This window comes from Pagrus major, chromosome 13, assembly GCF_040436345.1.
Source record: "Pagrus major chromosome 13, Pma_NU_1.0".
NCBI lineage: Eukaryota > Metazoa > Chordata > Actinopteri > Spariformes > Sparidae > Pagrus > Pagrus major.
This window is the reverse complement of record NC_133227.1, coordinates 10,304,644-10,328,392: the sequence shown is the minus strand read 5'-3', so window position 1 is coordinate 10,328,392 and position 23,749 is coordinate 10,304,644. Positions and strand designations below refer to the sequence as shown.

At 39.9% G+C, this 23,749-nt stretch overlaps 1 protein-coding gene across 1 annotated transcript in view; it reads right to left on the bottom strand.

The window, feature by feature from the left end:
- Window positions 1–23,749, bottom strand: part of abr (ABR activator of RhoGEF and GTPase) — a 136,315-nt gene that overhangs the window by 38,298 nt on the left and 74,268 nt on the right. The window contains exons 7-16 of the mRNA XM_073479831.1: window positions 21,970–22,022; window positions 20,683–20,823; window positions 19,500–19,621; window positions 17,053–17,221; window positions 15,491–15,610; window positions 15,093–15,168; window positions 14,865–14,969; window positions 9,994–10,068; window positions 3,492–3,589; window positions 3,267–3,398 (exon numbers count right to left, since the gene is read on the bottom strand). Coding sequence (XP_073335932.1) covers window positions 3,267–3,398; window positions 3,492–3,589; window positions 9,994–10,068; window positions 14,865–14,969; window positions 15,093–15,168; window positions 15,491–15,610; window positions 17,053–17,221; window positions 19,500–19,621; window positions 20,683–20,823; window positions 21,970–22,022 — 1,091 coding nt within the window. The remainder of the gene's footprint in view (window positions 1–3,266; window positions 3,399–3,491; window positions 3,590–9,993; window positions 10,069–14,864; window positions 14,970–15,092; window positions 15,169–15,490; window positions 15,611–17,052; window positions 17,222–19,499; window positions 19,622–20,682; window positions 20,824–21,969; window positions 22,023–23,749) is intronic.

Genomic DNA, 23,749 nt, shown 5'->3' with positions numbered 1-23,749 from the left:
GGAGGCTCCTCTTCAACTGGTAACTTTGGGAGCTGATATGGATCAATTTTGCAAATTCCCTGCTCGGACACATTTAAGATTTAATCCATTTCTATTGCCAGTTTGAGAGACAGGGGGAGAGTAACCCCCGACATTGTTGCCATTTAATGGAGGATTAGTAACGTGACCTCAGAGATCAGAGGTTATCTGCTCAGGGGATGAAGGGCTGGAAATAAATGGTGGTATTTCCCCCTGTGGACAAGCAACTCAATCATGCTAACATGTGTGTGCTACTGGCGGACATCACAAACAATATACCTCCTGCACATAAAGGCATATCACAGAATAATGCACCAAATATCCTGCAGGTTTCCTTGGAGACTATCAAAATAAAATCTCTGGCCAGAACCATAACATCTTCTGATGACTGAGGCGATCAACTTTCTCATCGGTAACAAAGTGAAGTAACAGCAGTGGGTAAAAAAAGAAAACTTCCAGCCCAATATGCCCATTTACGGTCAGTCAGTATTCCACGAGCTTGTTAAATAAATCAGAGGGTCTCCAGAGAGGAAAGCAAAACACAGAAGGCTCCTTCTAAACTCAGCTTCACCAGGAAAGCAAACAGCTCGGGTCCAAGTGAAAGTCTCTTTAGGTATGCACTCTAGACTGTGGAGCAGACTTACGTCCCTCTGGCTTATTCTTTGCAAAAATGTACAGCTATGCCTAATCCATAGAACATTAGATAACGGCATAGAATGATGTGACATCAGTTCCACAATGTCTCAAAATATAAACACTGTGCAGTCACATAAACTAGTCTTTACTCAGGGTTTCATCATGTTTTAGTGACAATAAACCAAAAATGCAACCACACGGAAGTGAGCATTGAAATTTGGTGGTGAAGTTTAGCTAAAAAAAACCTAAACATTTGATGGTGCATGGATTTAACATGCTTGCATTCAGAGCCTCAAGTCAAGGGAGGTGGTTTAGGGAGGAAACAATGGAATCCGCATTTTGTAGATAAAATTTAAAATATTGGTGTATTTTTCAGTTTTACCACCACAACCCTGGACTAGCATTGCCTTTGATCAGTGATGCTGTACTGGAGGGCTACAACTAACCATTTTCATTATTGAATCATCTGTCGATTATTTTCTTGATGTATTGATTAACTGTTTTACTTCTAAATTGTCAGTAAATAGTGAAAAATGTCTATTATAGTTTCCCACAACAATCTGTGTGGTTCATTTAAATGCCTTGAACCACATTCCAATTCTCTAAAACATTCAGTTTACAGACACTTATGACAAAGAAAAGCATAAAACCTTTCCATTTAAAAATATGAAACCAGCTAAAATGTAATTCATCAGCACTACGCAGTTGATACAATCAAACAAAATCATCCACTTCTTTCTCCACCAACTACACGCCCATAATCCCAACAACCCTCTCTACAGTACACACACTCACCCACCATTCCCACCCTCTCAGACTCTGGGATAGAACATGCCATTCTCTCTCTCCATTTCTATCCCCATATCTATTTTCCTCTTCTCACAGCGAGCCAGCAAACATGTGGTGTATTTATTTGTGTTTTTTTGGGGGCTGTTGTTGGCTGGAAGTGGATGTTCCCAGCAACAGCAGCACAAGCAGCATTTGTCTCTCTGACTGGCAGCCATACCAGAGAGGATGGGTTTTACTGTCATGTAAGATACAGTGCTGAACCATTGATGAACCTCTGCACGTTGGGATGGGATGTTCCTCTTTAACTAAGATAGGGGAAGTAAATTGTATTCATCTGTCTGGTTCTGCTTGAAAAATCTGAGGTTAAACCAAAAATAGACTTGTTTAAATAAAGGACAAACTCACCAACATACTGAGAAGTGTTTTTTTTCTGCCTGCACACACGAACTTTGAAACAAATGTGCATACATACATACATGCATGTGCAAAATTATGTTTTTAATCCTCTCACAGGTCAGCTAATCTTTCATCAGGAGCTGACTCCTGACCCAATTAACCCAAACACGCAGGCACAGGTAAGGTTTAATTATTTTCAGAAACGGAGATTGACTGGTGTGTATCCATAGATTGATATCATCTTCATAGAGTAAAATGTTTCTATTAATTCTTCTAGAAACATCCAAGGTCATAATACAAGTAAATTCAGTGCCACATTAAGATGCATTAAGTATGCCTGTGTGCTGCACGACTCGTATTCCCATTTGCTCTTCAGAGGAAGTCAAAGGCAACAATCAAGGACACAAACCATCAAACTGAAAGAGGAAAGCAAGGAAAGTGATAGTGACAAACAGAAAATTCTGCAACAAATATGTCGTGGGTGTTTTCTTCCATTCATAGACTGTTAAGATAAACAACAGGAACTTGGTTCTGCGGAGAAACAACCAACTCACTCAAGATGAACATAAGATTCATAAGTCATTTCTGAGATGCATCCTTTCTTTTAAAATGCTACGTTATGTGACTGATTCATGTCTGCCCCACTTTCTCTCGATGTTAGACAGGAGATTTGTATTCCCAGTGCAACTTGTCACTGAAACTGCTTTTACCTGCGACTCCAAATGTTATTCTAGCAGCAACAAACAAATGTTGAATGATTGACATGATTTATATCTTCTGTTAAGTTTGGAGAGTTAAAAAGTATCAGAAGCTGGTTCAAAAATAACCTGCTTCAAGCTCACCTCTGGCACTGACACATGCATCACTTGAAGAAAACAAGAGGACATTAACTGATGATGAGAGCTACTGAAACCCTCAGAGTTAACCTGAATTCATAAGGAGAAGCTCTATCGATTAAAGAGGAGGAAACTACAACGACAGCACTTGGACTCAATTGCAGGGGAAATGACAGGAGTCAAGCTTCACTTCACTTTTCCAAAGAAGTTCTGGAAAATTGAAAATATGACTCCCCTCTCTGCAAAGACCTAAACAAGGATGCAGAGTAGAGGACAGTGTTTTGTCTTGATACCAAGAAGCCACAGATTCCACTGTGCAGGCAGGATCGAGTTAACAAGACTGAAAGAGATTTTTATGGGAATGTTTCTCACAACACGACAGGGGAAATCCCCCTTAAATAAACTCTGTCAGACGATTAATCCAACCAGCATCATTAGAGGCCACCACGACAAAACCACTCCGCTGTGCATAGAGGCTAGACAGCCAATTAAAATGAGTCACATGTTGGGAAACGTCCCCAAGAGGACATAGACGTCTCTCTTTGTGTATGCTTGCTTTCTGTAATGGCCTGTCAGCAGCCGTCCTCTTACCTGGACTTGCCCTTTTCCCATGATCTTGTCAACAATCTCGTTGTCGTCTTTGTTGAGCATGCTTTTGTCGTAGCACTTCTCGTAGCACAGGATCCGAAGGTACTGGGAGCCCTCCAACTCTATCTCAAATTCCTGTTAAATGATAGAAAAGGATGATTAAATATTTGAAATTGCAGACAAAAAAGGAGAAATGTACACTAAAGAAAAGATGTCTTGGTGACTGACTTCGTTCCACTGTGGCTCTGTGGTGTCCCTGAAGACGCGGGTCTTGGCCTTGCTGACAAAGTATCCATACGAGTCCACTTCAAGGGTGCAGTATAGATCTAGGAGGGAACACAGGAGGTAGACAGATCCATCAAGAAAACTGAAGCCTTGAAGAGCACTGAATAAACATTTAGCTTTCTTGTCTAATTGTGTTTTGGGGGGCAGCTATTAAATAGTTATTATAGCCATTAAAAGGACTTTTAGTGGGTAATGATGTCATTGTATAGAGGAAATTATGTCTTTTCATTAAAGGTGAGCGTAATCACAGGCCATTAGTATTTCTTCATTTAGTTCCTTTACATTGAAGTCATGTTATAATATTGTGTAATGCTCATGTAGGGCTGCAACTAACACTTATTTTCTTTAACAAATAATCTGCAGATTCATTTCTCAATTAATAAATTCTTGGTATGGTGTATAAAATGTCAGATAATAGCATAATAATGTCCACAACAAGATTCCAGGGTCCATAGAGAGGTCTTCAAATATCTTAAAAGAAGATAACCAGTGATTTTTTAAAAATCTTTTATTTTTGCTTTAAATAAATACTCTAATTACTACAAAATAGTTGGTGATTGATTTTTTAATAAATCAGCTAACTGATGAATCGTCTAATAGTTTCCGCTCTAATGTCATCAATCTTTCAAATTCACTATCTAGAGCAAGGATTTGCACTATTGGATGTTGTGTGTTTGTCTGTTTTTGTATGTGTATGTACCTTTGTGTAGTTTTTCTTTACTAAAGTCAAAAGTGTACATAAGGTAATTTTCAATGTTTTTTACAATGTTTGAAAGTAACATTTTTAAAGGTTTATACAATGACAGTAAGTGAGTGTCTTATTTTGGTATCAGATTATAATAAATGCGCACTTAAAAGCTAAAAAAGGTAACGTTCGATTAAAGTGAAACAGTCCTTTAAACTGTCAATATGTTTTAGTTCGTCAGCTGACAAGACATCAATCTCCTGCCTGTGTACACACTCAGGACCAGCCCGCTCCTCAGATCTTTACATCCTCATACCACAGCCGTTGCTCCCCTGGGATCAGCTAACACTCAGTTCCTACACAGAGCAATTAAGTCTGTTAATGTGTTTCTTTAAATGCTGCCATAGCGGTTCCTGCAGACCTTGCTACCGCCTGTCTGTAAAGTGTCTATAGTATGTCCCCGCAGCCTGGACCTAGTCCCCGGGGTTAACCTCCATCTGACAGCATGATGGATGGATTGTACTGCTTGACCTTTCGCCGAGAACGTCACCGAGATTGGGCAAGGGGGACAGAGGTACTGGGGGTGGATGAGTCTTATATACATATGAGACAGACGCACTTGCAGAATGAAAGAGAAGATGTTTACACTGCAACATCAAACACACCAGCTCAACCTGAGGCTTGGTTTATGGAGAGATACCAAAGTATGCCTGACTGGAGCAAGCATTCACATATGTAGTCATATAACTATCTGTAACAGGGCTATACAGTATACTGGAATGTCATTCCATCTGGTTTCATTCCTTCTTTGTTTGTTTTCTCAGCATCCTGAACGGCTCGGGCATAATTACTCCCAACGAGGAAGAGATTAGTGGCCGTAGTATGAGGGAAGTTCGGTGGAGGGGAATTCAGTGTGACCATCTGGAGGATATTTATGAAATGAAGCAGTTATCGTACACTTCCGCCACATACAGGAGGCATAACGGCTCATGGCCCTCACCTCTTGTTCGACATCTGACTTCCCAAAAATACACAAACTACCTGTCAGAGTCTGCTTCTGTGAAGGGACAGAAACTGATTCAGTTGGTGTATACTTGTGCACACAGCTGCAATTCAGTTTCAAAAAGTAGTGAGGGCATTTGTTTGAGACTTTACTGTGATTTAAACTTATTTTTCATCTAGCCGCGGAGAAGAGCAGTGTATTCATATTCCTGAGCAGCTCCCAGTTTTCTCTGGAAGTTGATTTCCTCTCCATGTGAAATAGGTTTGTGTGCCCAGACCTAAAATTCAAACAAGGCCAGAGAGAGCTTATTTAGAGAGGTCTCTTTGTGTCTTCGCACTGGATCCAGAAGGAGCTATATGAGAAGTAGGACAGACTAAAAAAGGCCTGGAACTCCATGAGTTTTCATTTTCCTGGCAGGTCACCATCAGGCTCCAACTATGAGGGGGATAAACTGGTCAGCATGGGGTCTCTGACCTCTAAATGCAGGGGTTAATGGATGCCATCCTTTTCCATCTCAATCAACTGGGGCCTGCAGCCCTTGCGGCATGCGTGTGTTCTTATACAGGAGGCTAATCTTTGCCCGAGGCTGTGTTGAATGCCGGGTCAAACTGCGGGTTCACAGAATTAGGAGACAAGTGATAATCAGTTAAACTAATCAGTGTCTCCACAGCTACAAGTCCCCGCCGACAGAATGGCTAACTGTCTATATGTTTAGCTGGAAGGCTTCAGGAGAAAATATTCTGCTAAGAGAACAAAACGAGGAGGGAAAAGGGCATAATCAAATTGTTTTCATAGAATCCAGAAGGAGAAAACTAATAAAAGCATGGTGAGCAGTGAATGGGAATGCATGCAGCCATGACTGGATTAGATTACACGTAGAAAGCACAAGAGTCATGAGAACATGTGAACACTTACTGCAGGGTTTTTGTCTTTATTTTTTATGGGAACAGTGGCGAGTGATGAAAACTTTGGTTCCGATTCAAGCATGGGCATGTTAGAGCTACAAAAATACATCTGTTTCATAACTTTCCTTTGTCTTGTAGCCACTGTTCTATTATTCCATTATTAATAATCTACATCAAATATAAATTAAGTCGAAATCTCTTTAGATGTTGCTGAAAAAGCCCAGATTACTGTAGCTGTGCCACTTAAAACGACTTTGGGATTTCTTTCAGTTTGAACAACTGTTGGGGCTTGTCAGCATCAAGTTGCAGCAGGTGTTGTACGCATATACAGGAACAATTCACAAGTCACTTGTTGATGTCAAGAAATACATTTTGTGATACTCAAAACGGTTTCAATACTCATTTTCTGCAGTATCGATACACCAGTATCAGCTGCGCTCTCTAGCTATCTCTTCTTTCCGACTGTGAGTTGACACACACATTTTGAAAGGGCTGATCTAAAGAGAAAAAATACCAAATGTTTCTAAAAAAAAAGTGTGATGGTTAATCTTCACAGTCAGTCTGCCATTTGCTGCTACTAGCCAAGAAAAGAAACGTTTGACAATCTAAAATTTTACACCCTCATTGTTGTGTCATTGTTTCCCCATGGTATCAAAAAAGGTATCGAATATGGATCTTTCAAGGTATTGTGTCTATTTCAGTACTGCGACAAAACAACTTGTTGACGCTCACATACACGAAAATAAGCCGAGAACAAAGTGAACATGTTTTGCACCTCTCTACTAGGTCATGTTTTCCAATCATTTTTTTCTCTGCAAGAGTTTTTGGGAAATGCTTGACTCTCAGCTCCCTCCTCTGTGACCCAGTTTGACTACTTTGCCCTGGGCTGAATTTAAAGCCCTTTCCCACTGGGGGGGGGATCGTTGTGACATAAATAACACAGCTCCAATAAACTATTCTATTACATGCAGCTTTTGTGATTTTTTCAATCAAAGAAGGAACAAAAAGAGGTGATGATTCGATGTCTACTCAACAATCTGAATCACTGAATAATGGCTGTTATTGCCAGTTATTATGTAATAAAAATGACTATGTGCATTACAAGAAAGCACATACTGTACACACACTATTATGCAAAAGAGCAAAAAACTGTGTGAAAATCCTTGTATACTGCAGGGGAAGTCAACACAATGAGAAATGACTTAAGCAGAGACAGTGAAGGAGACATCAACAATGCAAATGAAACCACATCCAAGCTCTAACACACACACCCACACACACACGCACACACACGCCAACACCGCACAACATCTACATAAAAAGGCAAATTTGATGCCATCATTAAGCTACATCTGGAGGAAATGGTGCAATTTTAGTAATTTGTGGTATTGGAGGGAATCACACAGGCAGAAGAAACAGGATTTTGAACACAATGTCTCCCATCAACTCTATGATCTCTGAGCTGTTTTCAAAAACATCCGTCCATGAGAAAATTGTAATTTTCTCTGCCAACACTAGACAGGTTTCATAATCAGGCACAGGAATATAAAAAAAATATAACAAACATAACACACTGCTGACATAAACTGTCATGCAGTATTTACCTTAAACGTAACTACAAGTCAGGTAATTCAATGCAAAATAAATACCATTTTCAAAATACAATGTTTGATCTTGATATGTGCATTTAGGCCTGAAGTGAACCGAGTTTAAAATAATTCACAAGTACATTAAACCATAAGTTGCACGGCTTGAGTGACTTATCACGGCAATAATTTATCAGGGCAATTACAGTGTATTATTTGATGTAACTGCATCAATAAACTCTTTACACGTCATATGAAATGTTTTACTGACTATGAGTAGCTGTAGTGGTAAATAAAACTCTCATTTCAGCATCACAGGTGCAGCCAGTGTACTCCCACATATAAACAATCAACTACCCACACACACGCACGCAGCACTTTTCTAACATAAAAACACAGGTGTTCAGTGGTGGTGCTCTGTGGGTGCAGCTGGTGACTCTTTTGCACAGAGAGTTGTGAACACAGCTGGATAAAAAAGCTGAACTGTAGAGCTGTGTTGTGTAAACGGAATTGAAGCATACAATACAAAATACAATTAATTCTGGACTAACTATCCAGTATTGTCTTTTTTCCATCTCTCTTGGATTTAGGGCTGCAATTTAGCATTATCTTCACTGTCAAATAATCTGTTGATTATTTTCCGGATTATTTGATTAGTTGATTCGTCTATAGAATTAAAATATCAATCGGTGTATCCCAAAGCCAAAAATGATGTCTTCAAATGCTTTGTTTTGTCTACAACACAAATACATTTGGTTTACTGTCAGAGGAGAAAAGAAACCAGAAAACATTCACATTTAAGTTTCTGGAATCAGAGAATTTGGACTATTTTTCAAATTACTCAAAACAATAATGAATTATTAAAATAGTTGTCAAGAAGCTTAATAGTTGACTAACTAATAGATAAAGCTTAGCAGCTCTAATGGGCTGATAATCAAACGTATGGTCTTTGGTCTGACTGCCTCCTTCTTGTTTTTCTGCTGGATCCAGTGAAGAGGAGGGTTTGTTTGTTTTCTTCACCTGGCACTAGTGGGCGGCACTAGCGATCCAAGGACTTACAAAAGAAAAAGTGCAGAAAAGGCTCTGAACTTTTGCAAACTCAGCATAAACACTTCAAGGGATGTGTGTAAATGCTATTTCAGATTTTCAGAGTTGAGTAAACAACATTTACAGTGTGTGCATTCACTCTCCACTCTCTCCTCTGACCCCATTTAGAGGGACATTTTATTTTATTTTGACAAAATAATTACACCAGCTACAAAGCCTCTTTGTACATTAAACAGGGTATGTAACAGTAATTCATTTGAGGGATAAATGCCACTGTAATGGCCATTATCATCACCAGCAGAGTGACCCTTAACAACAACACAACATCAACCCCACACTACCTCCATTGCTTGCATGCCCCACCCTGACTCTATACGCTTCACTGGACACACTTACAGCAAATTGTATCAGTGAAACTGCCCAACTTCTTTCTACACGCACATGCACACACACACACTTTCTTTTTTGAACCCCTCAGCTCTCCGTACTCCACCGAGGATCAAACAGGCTTTCAGAGGAGAGAGAGCTTTCCAATCCATTACCCGGGAAATTCTAGCGAGCCAGCTTTCACGTTCTAAAGGCTGTCATGGTAACTGAGGAAATCACATTGCTTCATCTCTGTATCTTTTCCAGATTTTTGATATTTGAACTGGTGATTGTGCAACAGGGCACAAAGTGTACAGCGGCACCAGCTGTCCAGTATGGACACAGCCCTGCCAACATCACGCTCGAGTCCACTGATGATAAACACACACACAGCTGTATCTGCACACATTGTTATACAAAGGAACATTTGTGTACGGTAGGCAATAAATCAGAGACAACTGGCAGTAAGTTTGCCAGCAGTTGACTCTCAAAATTGTCCCCGTCTGCTGTGCACAATTTTTCTCTTTTGTTTTTTATGTGAGTTCTTTTGTGTCATATTTGATGTCTGCTAAATAAAAACAACCACAAAAATTCCACTGTGGCTTCCACTTCTCCTCTGAGTCTATCTATTTCTCCCTGTGCTGTCCTCTATGCTCTTATCCTCCATCAATCCATCTGACCATCTCCGTATTGGGCCACGCCATGATGGAAATTGCATGTGCAGACTGCAGTGATTGACTGGATCATGTGTTTTGCTGGCAAACGCCTCTGTGCACAGCAACTATGTGTGAGGGGATGCTGAGCCAGAGCAAAAAAAAATAATAGAAAAAAATGATGTTTCTGTCCAACTTACTTGCTGACTCCTTGAATCCTTTGGCAGAGTGGACGATCACATGCAGAAAGCCATATAGGCCAGGAGTCTCCTCATCTGGAAAACAAGCACACAGCGCAATTAGTCCCATTCCAAGTGTAAATATGGTGACGTAGTGTATTTAAAAAGCATTCAGAATGGGAGTTTGTGTAAATAAAACAATGCAAAGACAAACAGTCCTTGTGAATTATGACTTGTAAGCCACTCCTGCACATTGTATCTCCAAAACAACATCACGAGGACACCGTAAGAGGTAGATTTACAGACAGAAACAGAAAGAAATCCCCCTCTGAGTACTACTGTATCTGATGAAGTCATTTCAGTCAAATTTCTGCTGCAGAGCCCCTAAAACCTTGAAATATTCATAAACCTAGAAAACGTGTTTATTTAATCACTTCAAGACACTGGACCTCATGCAAGAACAGATTTCTTCTGCATGTACCAGTGATTTAGGAACTTGTAGCAATCATTCTGGTCTTTTTCTCTTTAGTTAAAACAAACTTCACATGTAGTATGAGTAACACCTCCAACTTTAGGCTATAATATTCTCTTAGATGATATCTCCATGACTGTCGCATCCCTTTGACTGCCTCTCACGTTAGTCATGTGTCACTTTACTTTAGAGATATGTTTTTCAGTTTTTATCTTCATATCAATCCATTTCCTTTTCATTTATAACACAGCTATGCTTGGTCTGGTTATTGGCAGCTGTACTATTGATCTACAGTGTCAATAAACCTCTAACATAAAAACATCCACTTACTGCTACAATAGATTTTTTACAGTCTCAAATGCACCGTTGTCAACATGTACGTATCATTATTCACTGTCGCTGCCGAGGCCAATATATATTCTGCTCCTTGTTCATAATGTGTCAATGTAAATCCTGCAAGCTGTACATAATATATATAGATATGTATACATGCATATCATGGACATAATCCATCAACACCATGTATGCATTTTTATCCAGTACTCATCTTTGCACTACTTGTACTGTTTACAACACAAGAGCAATTTACTTGCATTCAATATTTAATGGCGTTGTACATGGTGCCCCTAATACACTGCATACACAGCTACTTTCTTTCACATGCTATTGTACAGTACAGTTCTGACCATTTACTATTCTTTATTATTTTTAACCATTCTTTACCTTATTTGTTGTTTATTTTTCATTCCTAGCTGTGTATCTATTTCTGTGTAGTACAGTGAGATGTACACATACTTGGCCAACAAAGCTGATTTTGATTTTGATTTGAATTGTTTTGTTACCTCCAATGCGACTTCTGACACTAAAAGTTTCTGTCTGCTGATTTACCAAAAGCAGAAAGACTTTTTAACCCTCTGGTAACATTTTTGTGAATGAAACCTGACCACAAACAGGCAGCTCTATGAGGTTATATGGCCTTTATTTCCCAGACGTGTACATCCATGTGAACAAGTGGCATTTATGAAGGATTTAGGACATGTTTGTGCAGTTGATGATTTGATTAATCATCAATCAATATTTAGGATAAGAACATAAAAAACTTTTAATTTTAAACTCTGTGTAACCTGGATGTCTGGAGCCATTTAGAAATCTTTAAATGGGCTAATCAAAGTTGTTCGGTGGGAGGAATGTGTGCTTTTCATCCATTTCAGGTTGGGTGGTCCAAACTGCGGATAAAACTCATTACTAAAATCCACTCCAATAACTGTTCTCACTCATTGCAACACCCAGGCACCAATTCATGTTTGAGAAAAGACACTTTGAACACTTTTTGGCCAAAACTTGAACACACATACACTAGAAAATGGCTGAGGAAAATTAACTTATTGTAGGAAACTAAATGAAAGTTATTACAACCTTTTGTCAGATCAGTATCAGACCTCACATCAACAAGCAGTATTCTGCCATAACAACAGAGCTGGCGGCCAAGTGGAGGGTCATGGGTGGACGTTAGTTGGGTGGCCTGATATACCCCCTGTCCCGCCGACACACACACAAAGGAGATACACTCTTGCTTAGGTTGAGGCCTGTGAAGCCTGGCTGTTTCCTGGTAAATAAACTATGATGGAGGGCTGTGGGGCTGTTTGGAGCTCCACCGTAGGCGGCTTAGAGGAGAGCAGTCAGCCCCACGGGGGTTAAATGTGAGAGTGTGTGTTGTATATAAGTGAGAGTTTCACAGAGAGAGGGTTCAAAGGTTCAGCTTCGAGGTGGCCTATGTGCTGCTTTTAGAACTAAAACTGAGGTCTATTTTCTTAAATAATAATCTAACTCCTACAATAAACTGTGGAAATCCATTAACATTATATGTGGTAATTGATAACTATCCTATCAAAAGGAGTCAAATGAAAGTGTGAGTATTTAAGGCTCTCTATTTAAGGCAATATCATCCATCCTCTTAGTTATGAGAAACATTCCGTCACCAGCTGGTCTCCATTTAAACCCCTACTGTGCTCCCTGCATCGCATGTCATCGAGGTGTGTGTGCATCGTTGTGTGTTTATGACGAGGGGCCTGAGGTCTGTTTTAACACACAGGGATATTACCTCCCTGGAAAAAAGAGGAAATTTCAAACAAACTTAAGCACAATGAAGGACGTGTTTCAGAGCACAAAGGTGAGGGTTTAATCAAATCAGCCGAGCAAGTTCACATGTAAGTAAAAATCTCTGCCGAAGCAGGTAATGTTATTAACCAAACTACTTCAATAAAGAGTTGCAGTGAGTGAGTCAGTACATGGTGAGACTAAACAATGCATATCAAATAAATTCTGCTATTATTAAAAATGTAAAAGGAAGTCAGATCAGATGTTATTTGGAGCAAATCAAAGGATAAAAAGGAATCTCATATTGTTTTCACAGCTAAAAACTCAAAATGCTCTGAACAGTGAATTAATATTTGAAGGAGACGCTGGCATATAATTAATTTTCAACATCCCATCAAGACTTTAAAGCAAAAATATCAATCTAAGGGACTTGTTGGTTAAATCTTATTCCAAATACCTCCTCACATACTCTTTAATCTCCTGTACTAGATGGGAACTATAAATGTGGAGCATGTTCAACATTTCAAACTTCCACAAAGAAATGTCATATATACAGTTACCATTATCATTACCTATCCTTGCAGTGAAGAACACAAGCTTTCTAGCACCATTTCTAGCACCATTTGCTGTAAAAATGTAACATATTCTGTCTCAACACATTTTGGGGGGGCATTTGCAATATTTCACATGTTTCCTACATAATCTTTGTTCACAATGTTAGAAACACAGCTTTGGGGCGGCTAAGGCTCAGGAGGTAGAGCGGGTCATCCACTAATCCGAAGGTCGGTAGTTCGATCCCCCTGGCTGCACTTTGAAGTATTCTTGGGCAAAATACAGTACTGAACCCCAAATTGCTCGTGATGGCTGTTCCATCGGATTGTGAGTCCGTGTGAATGGCTAGGAACTTAGGTTAGGAAGTGCTGTATCGCTTCTGATGAGCAAGTCAGCACCTTGCAAGGCAGCCTCGGCCATCAGTGTATGAATGTGTGTGGTTGGTAGTCTAGAAAAGCACTACATAAATAAAAGTCCATTTACCATTTACAGCTTGTCTGGTGAAACATTTAATTTAACTGCATTAAGAGATTAAGCTTTAAACTCAAAAACTGAAATTAGGGCTGCATGATATTAGAGAAAAAGGACAATGAGATATATATGCGACATTTACTGCTATACGAAAAAATAAAATACAAAGTTAATATAAACATTGAGGGTTTACTGATCAAAACCTATGTGACTCACCCTCACTTAATTACTCTCCTGGTTCCTGCCATACAAAAACAGGGGATTTGTCTTGGCTTAAATTGTGTGTAACTTTACTGGATTGTAACACATCTGGTATAGACTTAATCTGCAGAATCTCTACTTTAAGATGAGACCATACCTGTCTATGGAGGCCAGTTTTTGAGCCATGACAATGCCCAATAAACTAGGTAAGTCTGTGTTTAGCCTTGCCACTTGTCTTAAACACCTTTATTATTTCATAATTGATATGAAAACTTGCTGTCTGGTACCTGGATTTGATGTGTTTTATGTTTCTAGTTTGTTTTGAATAACTGAAGTAGGAACTGGGTAATTAGCATGAGCACAAAAGGAAAAGAAGCACCTATCTCCCTAAAATAAAATAAAAAGTCACAGTAAATATACTTCACTGTTCAGCTGCTGGCAACTGACATCTGAAAAGGCTCAGAGCAGAGAGCAACACTGACTTCTTGTTTCCCTTGATGTACACCAGAATGCAAAATAAAAAGCAAGAAATTCTGAGATCACCACTTTAAAGGTATTGAATGTCAAAATAATGGTTCACTTGCAGAGAGATGCCGTGATATAAGAAGAAAACTTTTTGTCTGTATGATGCCAGAAAGATTTTAAAAAGATGCTTTCAGTGTCTTGAATAGCTCTCTGTCAAATGCAGAGACCCTTGTGGCATTTGAGGAGATCAGAACAGGTTGGCCAGATGGCTTTAATGTCACCACCAGCCTCTGAAAGCAGTGCAATGTGGAGATCTGGAGCAAAAACAAACATATAGGAGCTGGGAGCTCAGCGCAGGCCACCGTCGACACACTGCGTGGCATTGACTGCTACAAGCTAGATGGGAAACATATTGTAACCTAGATTCGCTCCTGCAAGGCCCCCTCTCTCATTATGTGGCTTTTTGTAACAGGGGCTTTTGTGTTTGAATTTTTTAAACTCAAAGCAGAGAGGAAAGTAAGGAGTAATGGGAGACTGTATGTGTTTGTGATTGAGAAAAAAAGGAGAAACACACAAGGCGTCCAAACATAAGAAGAAAAGCATAAAGAAGATATTGTGTGTGAGTGTTCCTTACCGTCTTTGTTACTGGTGACAGGAATGTTGTGGACAGTTCGGAGTTTGAAACAGGAGCTGGTTAGGACCTGGAGCTCGACAGAACTTAGGACACATGCCTGGAGATCTGAAATACACAACAACCACACAGACACAAACTCTTACTTTTCTGCGGTACAGTGTGTACAATGTGGTTTTCAGAAGAAACAGAAACAGTCAATAGAGCAATTGTATTCAAAACTGGTGTTACCTTTCTTCTGGAGTTTCTGGATGCTTTCCCTCCACTCTGACCTCTCGTAATCAGAGGAGAGGAGGAACTGGTAGCTCTGGATACAAACAGAGAAAGCACTGTTAAACACATCAAGGATATCACCTTTGCACTAAAATCATTATTGAAAGAGCTAAAAGAGAAGAAATTTAACAAGAGTAGTGCTGATTTTATACAGAAAGTAGAAAGAAAAACTCTAAAAAAGCTACGATGTAAAATTATCTCGTGTTGTCAAAAGCATTTAGTTTGAAAATCCAAATCTAACCCAACTCTGAATCTCTTGGACTCTTTAGACAGTTACATGTCTCCATCTAGTGGTGAGACTTGAGCGTTACAGCTACGCAGATGCAGAAAGTGACAGGGTAGGATAAGCAGATCACCTTTCCATGTTTGTTGTGGATGCGGAAGGGGATGGTGGGGGAGTGCAAGAGCAGCCACGACTCCTGCTCGTTCATCTTCTTCCTCAGACGCTCCACACGACTCTGACCCTTCGGTGCTTTCTAAACACGCACACGCACACGCACACACACACACACACACACAGACAAAGCAACCAGACATTCAGAATCTTAAGCGCTGAAACTGATACTAAATGTATTAATAGAGTGATAGAGAGAAACATGTTGATATTGATTTTGTGTCTTTTTCATAATGACATCAAAAGTAGAACTACATTTTTTAAGACGACTAATTTCTGTCCTCAGTTCTAATCAGCATGGTACAGGATTCCTGAAATCTTTATCTATTCTCTTTTTTTCAGGGACAGACTGCAGATAAGCCCCTGAAATTGAGCAGCCTGCTCTTGATATATAATTCAAGGATCTCAGCTTCTTGTCGGTATTGAAGGAAAACAAATACACACACCCTCCCAGCCCTCACCAGGAAGCTGTGAGTCAGAGCCTACATTCAGTCAGCTCCACCTCTTACCGCTCTGGCCTCCTCCGACTCTTAATACCAGCCGTGGTCACTCGCTGTGCCCCGAGTGGGCGACTTCAACGTTACGAGAGGGGAATAACAGGAACTCTGAGCTCCTGACGCCTTCAGAGTGTCTCAGCCAGGGGCGCCGGGGTGTACAGACTTGTAATTGTTGGGGGCTTACAGCATCTTTTTTTTTTTTTATCAACCTCTGATACTAACTTGTGTCAGCTCTGATAGGAGTACACCAGAAAAGGCTGATGCCATGGTAGAAGGGAGAACCTGTTTTTGACTTTTAAATATGAAAAAGGTAAGTTTTTGTTTGAGTTTCCTCACAAGGCACAATGTGACCCTGTCTAAAACAAACTAAGGTGTAGGTTTCAGAGTTAAAAGGAAGGTACAGTTGTTTCTTTAAGGAGTCTTCCATGAAAGTCTGTGTCTGTGTGAAAGTTTAACTGAACCATTCAGTCCAAACTTCCTTCCTGAGTCCTTTGTATTTGTTTCTTATAACAATAACAACTCGGTTAATGAGATTCATTTTAAGAAACATCAGAGGGTCCTGCTCAGAGAGGAGAGGTTTCTGGGACTGATTTTAGTCCTATTATGCTTTTTTGTTTTTTTTCCTTTCCTTCAGGGTTTTTATATCAGTTCTTGTGCATGTAAAACATCTTGAAAGTTAAAAAGGTCAAAGCGCGCACCAACAGAAGCTCTTCTCTCCCACAGAAAACACTGCTCCTGAAACACCTTGTCAATAGTCTCGCCTTTAACTCTGTGACTTTGTGACATCACACTACGTCACCATGTCATACATTTGCATAATTGTCTGATAGTTTGGCATGTAAGAATTAATTTAGTGCAGCTGCTCTGTTGCTATATGAGGCATGTGTGAGCTGACCAATCAGAGCAGACTGGATATTCAGGAGAGGGGGCGTTAAAGAGACAGGAGCTAGAATGGAGCGTTTCAGATAGATGGGGAATACAGTACTGCAGCACTGGACAGTATGAGAAAACTTCAAGGCAGGATTACCTTCTCTTTCTGTATCTCACTCTTTAAGACTGAGATCTTGATTTTCATCTCCTCAATCTCATGCTCGGGCAGGACTTGGATGCTGGGGCAAGAGTCGGACTCGTCCAGGGTCTGGAAAGTCAAGTCTGCCAGAGGGATGTACCACTTGCACTCATATTGCTGATGGCGACTGCAGATGGAAATAGAGGGAAAGGATGCAGAAATATAGGGATATAGAAGGAGGATATGAAACACAATTAGGCAATCATATAAAACATCCTCCTCCTTTTGTAAAGTTATTAAGTCAGCTGAGCGCACAGAAAGCTGTACAGATCTACGTAACAGAGGAAGTAAAAAATTATGTCATAACATCAGCAAATAATGGAAAAATTCTCAAACAAATTCAGTCTGTCTAGATGACTGATTTCGAGAAAAATGCAAAAGAGGCATTAACATAGCTGTCTTAATTTAAGGAAGCTTGAAATGCCATAATTAATATGTCTTGTTAAATTTTGACCCGAGTAAGACCTTGAATTTGTCACTGTGGTGTAAATACATCACTACCATGGATACACATCATAACAACTAAAATGTTTAACATTCACAGTTGCATAAAAAGAAAACATGAAATACCTGTCAGCCTTAAAAATGACACTAATTGGCTTATTGAAGGTCAGACTCACAGATGTAATACTTTTCTATTCAGCACGCTAGTTTGACCTCAGGACTAACTGATCTAAACGCATCAAAATAAGGAATCGTTCAGCCTATTCATAGTCACAAATCCATACCGATGGAAATGATGCTCGCTCAGCACAGTGCTACTTTCACCACTGCTGAGCAGATTGATGCGCGTTGACACTAATGAGACTCATTAGTATTCTTGGGTGGTCCATAGTTAACTCATTACCAGTGCGACACCTTCATCAGAGAGAAATGTGAGCAGCTGGATAATAAGAATCCATACTAGAAACCACATTCTCATACTTAATGTTACGTCTAAAATCTTAATTAAAGAACATGAAAAAGTTTTGTTTAAAATAGTTTCAAAATAGATTTCTGATGGACATTTTTAGAGGGGAAAAGGTGTATTGTTTGGATCGTACCAGTTAGAGGAACACAGATGTCAAACTACACAAAAAAGTGGTCTGAATTTCAACTCTGACTGCACGTCTTTGTTCAGACACAGCAAAAACAACACCAAATTCACTCAGTGTGTGTGCTTACTTTGGACTTCCATTCAAAGCTTTTTCACAGCATCACAGGAAAGATGGGCTATTCATTTCTTTATCATCCAAGTGCATTTATCTCACAGCCCTCGAAGCCATTCCCCAGCCTCTGATCTCTCTGCCCCCCCTTCTCCATTATCAAACCCTTTGTGTCTCAATGCTCTTCAGTCTTTTGGGAAATCTCTTTGTTTTACAGATCATCCATTCATTTTCTCTCTAGTGCACTCCTAGCACTGCTTACAGCTGATCTTATTACACTTGCAGATATTACACACCCATAAATAAAAGGGTGGAGCTCAGTAAGATACATTACTGAGCAGAATACAAAAACATAATTATATCCAATCTCCTAGCCCTTCAGTAACAATAGCAATGGTGGAATATAAATAAAGATAATAATAGAATATGTACTCAGGAAAAGGAACACGTGTAAATATGACTAATTCCAACATGATGGAGATGAGATAATCAAAGCGCACAATGGGATTAAGGATCCTCAGTGACTTAACCCAAGGTGATTGAGTTTCTGGATGGCTGCTCAGCTCTAACTGTGTATGTAGGTGGCAAGCTAAGATAACACTCCAGACCATAATAGACTGATTTACAGGTCTGGTAGTTATGGCAACGCTATGTGTTCCTCCAAGTGAGAGGTGGCTGCAAATGACACAGACAAACAGTGAATGTCAACCAAAATTAGAACCAATCAGGCTAACAGCAGCTGCCGTGCTGACGAAGCGAGCGACAGGCAATCCTGTAAGTGTGACACTTAATCTATGGACATGTGTCAGAGCCTTTCAGATGTGGCATCACACACACACGTAATCTCAAACAGATTGCTTCCTGACACACACAAACCTCTGCTTGTGCTGAATAACACCCTGACTCTCACTGTGAGACACTGTGTGTCTGCTCCTCTCCTCCACTTTTTAAAAATCCAGAGGCAAAATGCCTGCTGGTCTTTCTCTTTGTTAGTGAGGCTTCAATAAGCTCTCCTGCTTTGCAGAGGCGGGAACAGACAGGGCGACAGGATCTTTTGTAAAGTGCTGTTGTCATCCTTTCTGTTTCACTGTCGGGGGTTTACGTGCTGATGTGGAAGGAAAAATGAATGATGTACAGATAGAAGCAAAGAGAGGATAATCCAACAATAGTAGATATTTAAAGCTGCACATTCAAATGGCTCTGTGGTAAATACACTATTTTGATACTCTGGATGGAGAATAAAAGGTACAGTGGACTCACCCCACAGCCGTCTTCTTCATCTTGGCACAGAGCAGCAGGTCGGTGAAGAGGAAGACGTGCCGAACCTTCCTGGAGCTTTCCGACACCTCCACCAGAAAGCCATCCTTCACCAGCTGACGGGCCTGAGAGAAAATAACACAATGCTCATAAAGTCGAACTGTCTTAGGTCGAGTTCAATGTGGGTAAGAATCGGGGCCTGGTTTTGACATGGAAGACCAATGTGTGGAATGTGTTCTGCTGCATTGATTTGTTTAATACATTGTGAGTCCGACAATGTTAAAGGACTGTACTGCAAAATTGGTAGAGTACTCTTAAGGATGCACACAGTGGGTTTTGGTGAGAAAAACACTGAATGAAAACATAACTTTCTATTTGTATGAATTGTGTCTTAAAAATAAGCCTGATTTTAAATTTGAAAGGTTTTATACGGATTCCTAAAATGTACAACACTCAAAATATGTCATACTACAGCAGAGGAAAATAAATGATAGGACGTTAGATATGAGGTGATTTGAACAGACCTCAGTCAAATGATTCATAAAGAGTATAAACACTCTCTGCCTTCCTAAATACAGATTTTCTCTTCTCATCCAGGGTCACTCTCTCCTTGCACCAAATGACACAGCACCGAACTTCAAACTGAATTATTTATACATCACACCTTTGTTTTTGCTGTAACAAGCCAAATAGGAAAAACTGAAGAGTACTCGGAAAGTTTGTAGGCTCTATCTATTTATGTGTAGGTAATTAAAAGGTCATTTCTAAGTTTTAAAGCAACATTATGTAGAAATTGACATTTTGTCGATTTCTTTTGCTTTTCTTTTTTTGAGTGCAACACCACTGTCATAAATACAAATCCCAGGTTTGGAACAATTTGTCAGACGTAATGTAGGTGCTAACTACAAACAAAACTCATTACGTTATAATAATGTTGTGTTGAAAATGTGTATCTTGAAGTAAACATGTATGTAACACTGTGATCCTGCCCTCTCACTGAAGTTACATAGTGCATAAACAAGTGATAAGAGGGCGGAGTGGCTGAGACAGAGACACCATTCAACCTGTTACAAGACACTGTACCAACAACATGATTTTGAAGCTGTTATTTTAAGGTAAAAAAGCTACATAATGTTTCTTTAATCTCATTAAAAATGTTATTTGTTTATAAATAAATCACACACACCTCTCCCTTGGGTGTAGTGACAGCAGTCCTGCGAGGGTCGATCTCCTCGTTGATGGAGGAGAGGAAGTTCTGAGATATCCGCAGAGCATCCTGCAGGAGGGGGAAGTCCGGGTGGTCCTTGGGAGTGTGTTTCAGCAAGTCCTACAACACGAGCACAAACACACATGGTTACAAACAGTCATTGTTGTAATAATACATAAATCTTTATATACTGTGAAACACGGAAATAATTTTTGCCATGTATAATGATGTAAAAATGACATTTAATATTAAAGCCCTTTTGACCTTATGGTCAGAAATTCAATTTCACCTTTAAACATAAAATCATTCAAGCGTGGGCAGAAGTGCTTATTACATTTTGTCTTCTTATTTAAAATATAATTGCACTGCAGATACACAGCTTTCTTATTAAACACTTAATCCTAAAACATTATCTCTAAAAATCTAATTTCCTTATTTTCATTGACGCTGCTCTCATCAGTGCAGCAGAGTGATGATCAGGACAGCTGACAACAGAGGCTTCAGTAGCCGCCTGTCTTCCAAAATCAACACCACCAATTTTCACTGCCTCTTATTTTGCATGGATGACAGGAACATGACCTTTGTATAAACAAGCACACCAGCCTTGGATGCACTGGGCATGTTGTTGTTTTGACAGCTTTATGCAAACGTATTCATGCAGCACACTCCTGGTACATAACTACACACGTCCAGGCATCTCGGCTTGCGCGATTGACAGTTTCCACTTGATTATTACTCATCCAAAGAGGTACGCTTATTTAGGCTGGAAGGACACTGTGATAAACAACAAAAAAAGGGCACTGGCTTTTCAGCACTTTCAGGACTACTATGAGGAGTAGCTAACCATGAATTAGGCTTTACTCTCAAGGATGGAACAAGCCCGACAAAAGTTTATTTGCAAAGGAGTCATAAAGGATGGGAATTACTGATTTAATCTTCACAATGTGTTGTATTTCAGAAGAATATAGTATGTTTTTTAAATGCAAATCTTATTTTGCCAAGTAACTTATTCCATCAAGTAAATGTAGTGGAGTAAAGAGTATGACATTTTATTTGAAATGATGTGGACTAATAGTATAAAGTAGCAGTAGTAGCTGAAATTTCAAAGTAGATTTCTATCATTAGTTTTATATGTCCACTTCATGAGATATCTGTCTCAAATATCTGTCTTCAAACAGACAGCAGTGTCTCCTGTGTCCTGTTTTTGCTGACAATTTGGGTGAAATGATTCTTTAAATTTGTACAAACTGCAAGATGTGTACTCACATGAAGGACCAGGGTGCTTCTGGTAACACGATCAATCGGCTTGTAAAGTAGAGCTGTGGGGGAGAGAAGAGGAGAGCTCTGAGTAAGCGTCGCTTACACACAAGTCTATAAACACAGTCACACACACACATATATCCACACACAGGAGGTCACAGTTCCACTGATCGAACGAGGACAAACACTCCCACTCAGATCACACTGAGTTAAACACGGCACTTATAATCAAACTGATGATATGATACTTGGATTGACGACATCCACACTGCTTGATTGCCTATTGGCAATATATGCAGCTGACCCTGACCTTTGACCTCCCTGTGACGGAGAGAGAGTGAAACAACAGTTTTAATGTGGGGATAAACAGAAGATCATATCATTGTTATTTAGTGTGTGGTTCTTCAGATTGAAGATGTGAAAATGCAGCAGTTTGTTACTGCACAATGACTGAAAGGACACACACGCGCGCACGCGCACACACACACGTAGGCAGGCTGCTTAACATGCAGTCCATCGCCGGGGTTGATACTGCAGCCTCCTATTGGCTCTGAAACAGTTTGCTTCCACTGCATATTCAGGCTGCTACTAGGTAAACTGCAGCCTTAAAGAGAGTCTCTTGGATGCAAATATAAATGGCACAAATTAATGCATGTCTATGTGAAAATCATGTATTTAAAAAGACAGACACGTGCACAGTCGTGCCCAATCTTGTCTCTGAATCACACTTTGAAGCCTGCACCACCACACTTGGCTGGTTTCCTCGTGGGACGGCTTAGCTACTGAGGTGGTGTGAACAGCAGCCGGCCTGACATACATGACAGCTCTAGGTGAGAAACTCCCACAGATAGGACAGAGAGAAAGACAGAAATAAAATAGGGGAAAAAAATCATACAGGGGAGATGGGCGGCAGGAAAGATGGCAGATGTGAGAACCCCTAGGGAGTGACGAATGAGAAGCAAACACACATATAGATTTATAAAAAGAGATGAGGAGGAGGAGGAAATCTGAGGGAGAGGACTTTTATTCCAGCTTTCTGGCAATGTAATGAAATGCCAAAAAACGTCTCAAGGTCTCACAATAATAATGCCACCAGTGTCACGAAGTATATATAAAAAAAATCATAATAATGTTGCTCTGTACATGTGCTCGGAAAGTAAAAGCATAAGGGTACGCAATTAAAACAAACCCATTCCACAAGGGCATAGAAATCTGGAAACCAGCTGACAATGTTCCACTCAGTGATCAAGCTAATGTTCATTTATTACAGTGAAAGACTTACAGCACCTGACTTTTAAACTGAGGGGAAGAAAAGCTAGCCAAGTGAAACAGAGAGAAGTGATGTGCTTTTTGTATGCAGGGCAGGTCGTCACAGAGCGGCAGAGCTCTGCTCCCACAGAGAGGTAGAAACACTGCTACACTTCCCCTCCAATGTTACACTTATCTGTTTAAACCACTGAACACTGCTCCCTTCAACAGTACAGTACTACAGACATGTTATCGCTCTCTTTGTCTCTCCCTCTCTACTCTCAATTTAACTGCTCATCCTCCTTTCTTCTCTCCTCTTCTTTCAATCTAAAGAAATGAAAGAGCGAGCAGAAACCTACAGGGAACATGCTCAGATCTACTGATAAGGCTTGTCATATTAAACTTTACACAGTCTATACTCTCTCATATGCAGCTCAAATATACACACACATACACACATATAAGCAGCTACTGTATAAGACCAAAGAGAATCTTCTAAAGGGCCTTGCTGATGCTCTTTGAAGTTTCTCCACCCTCT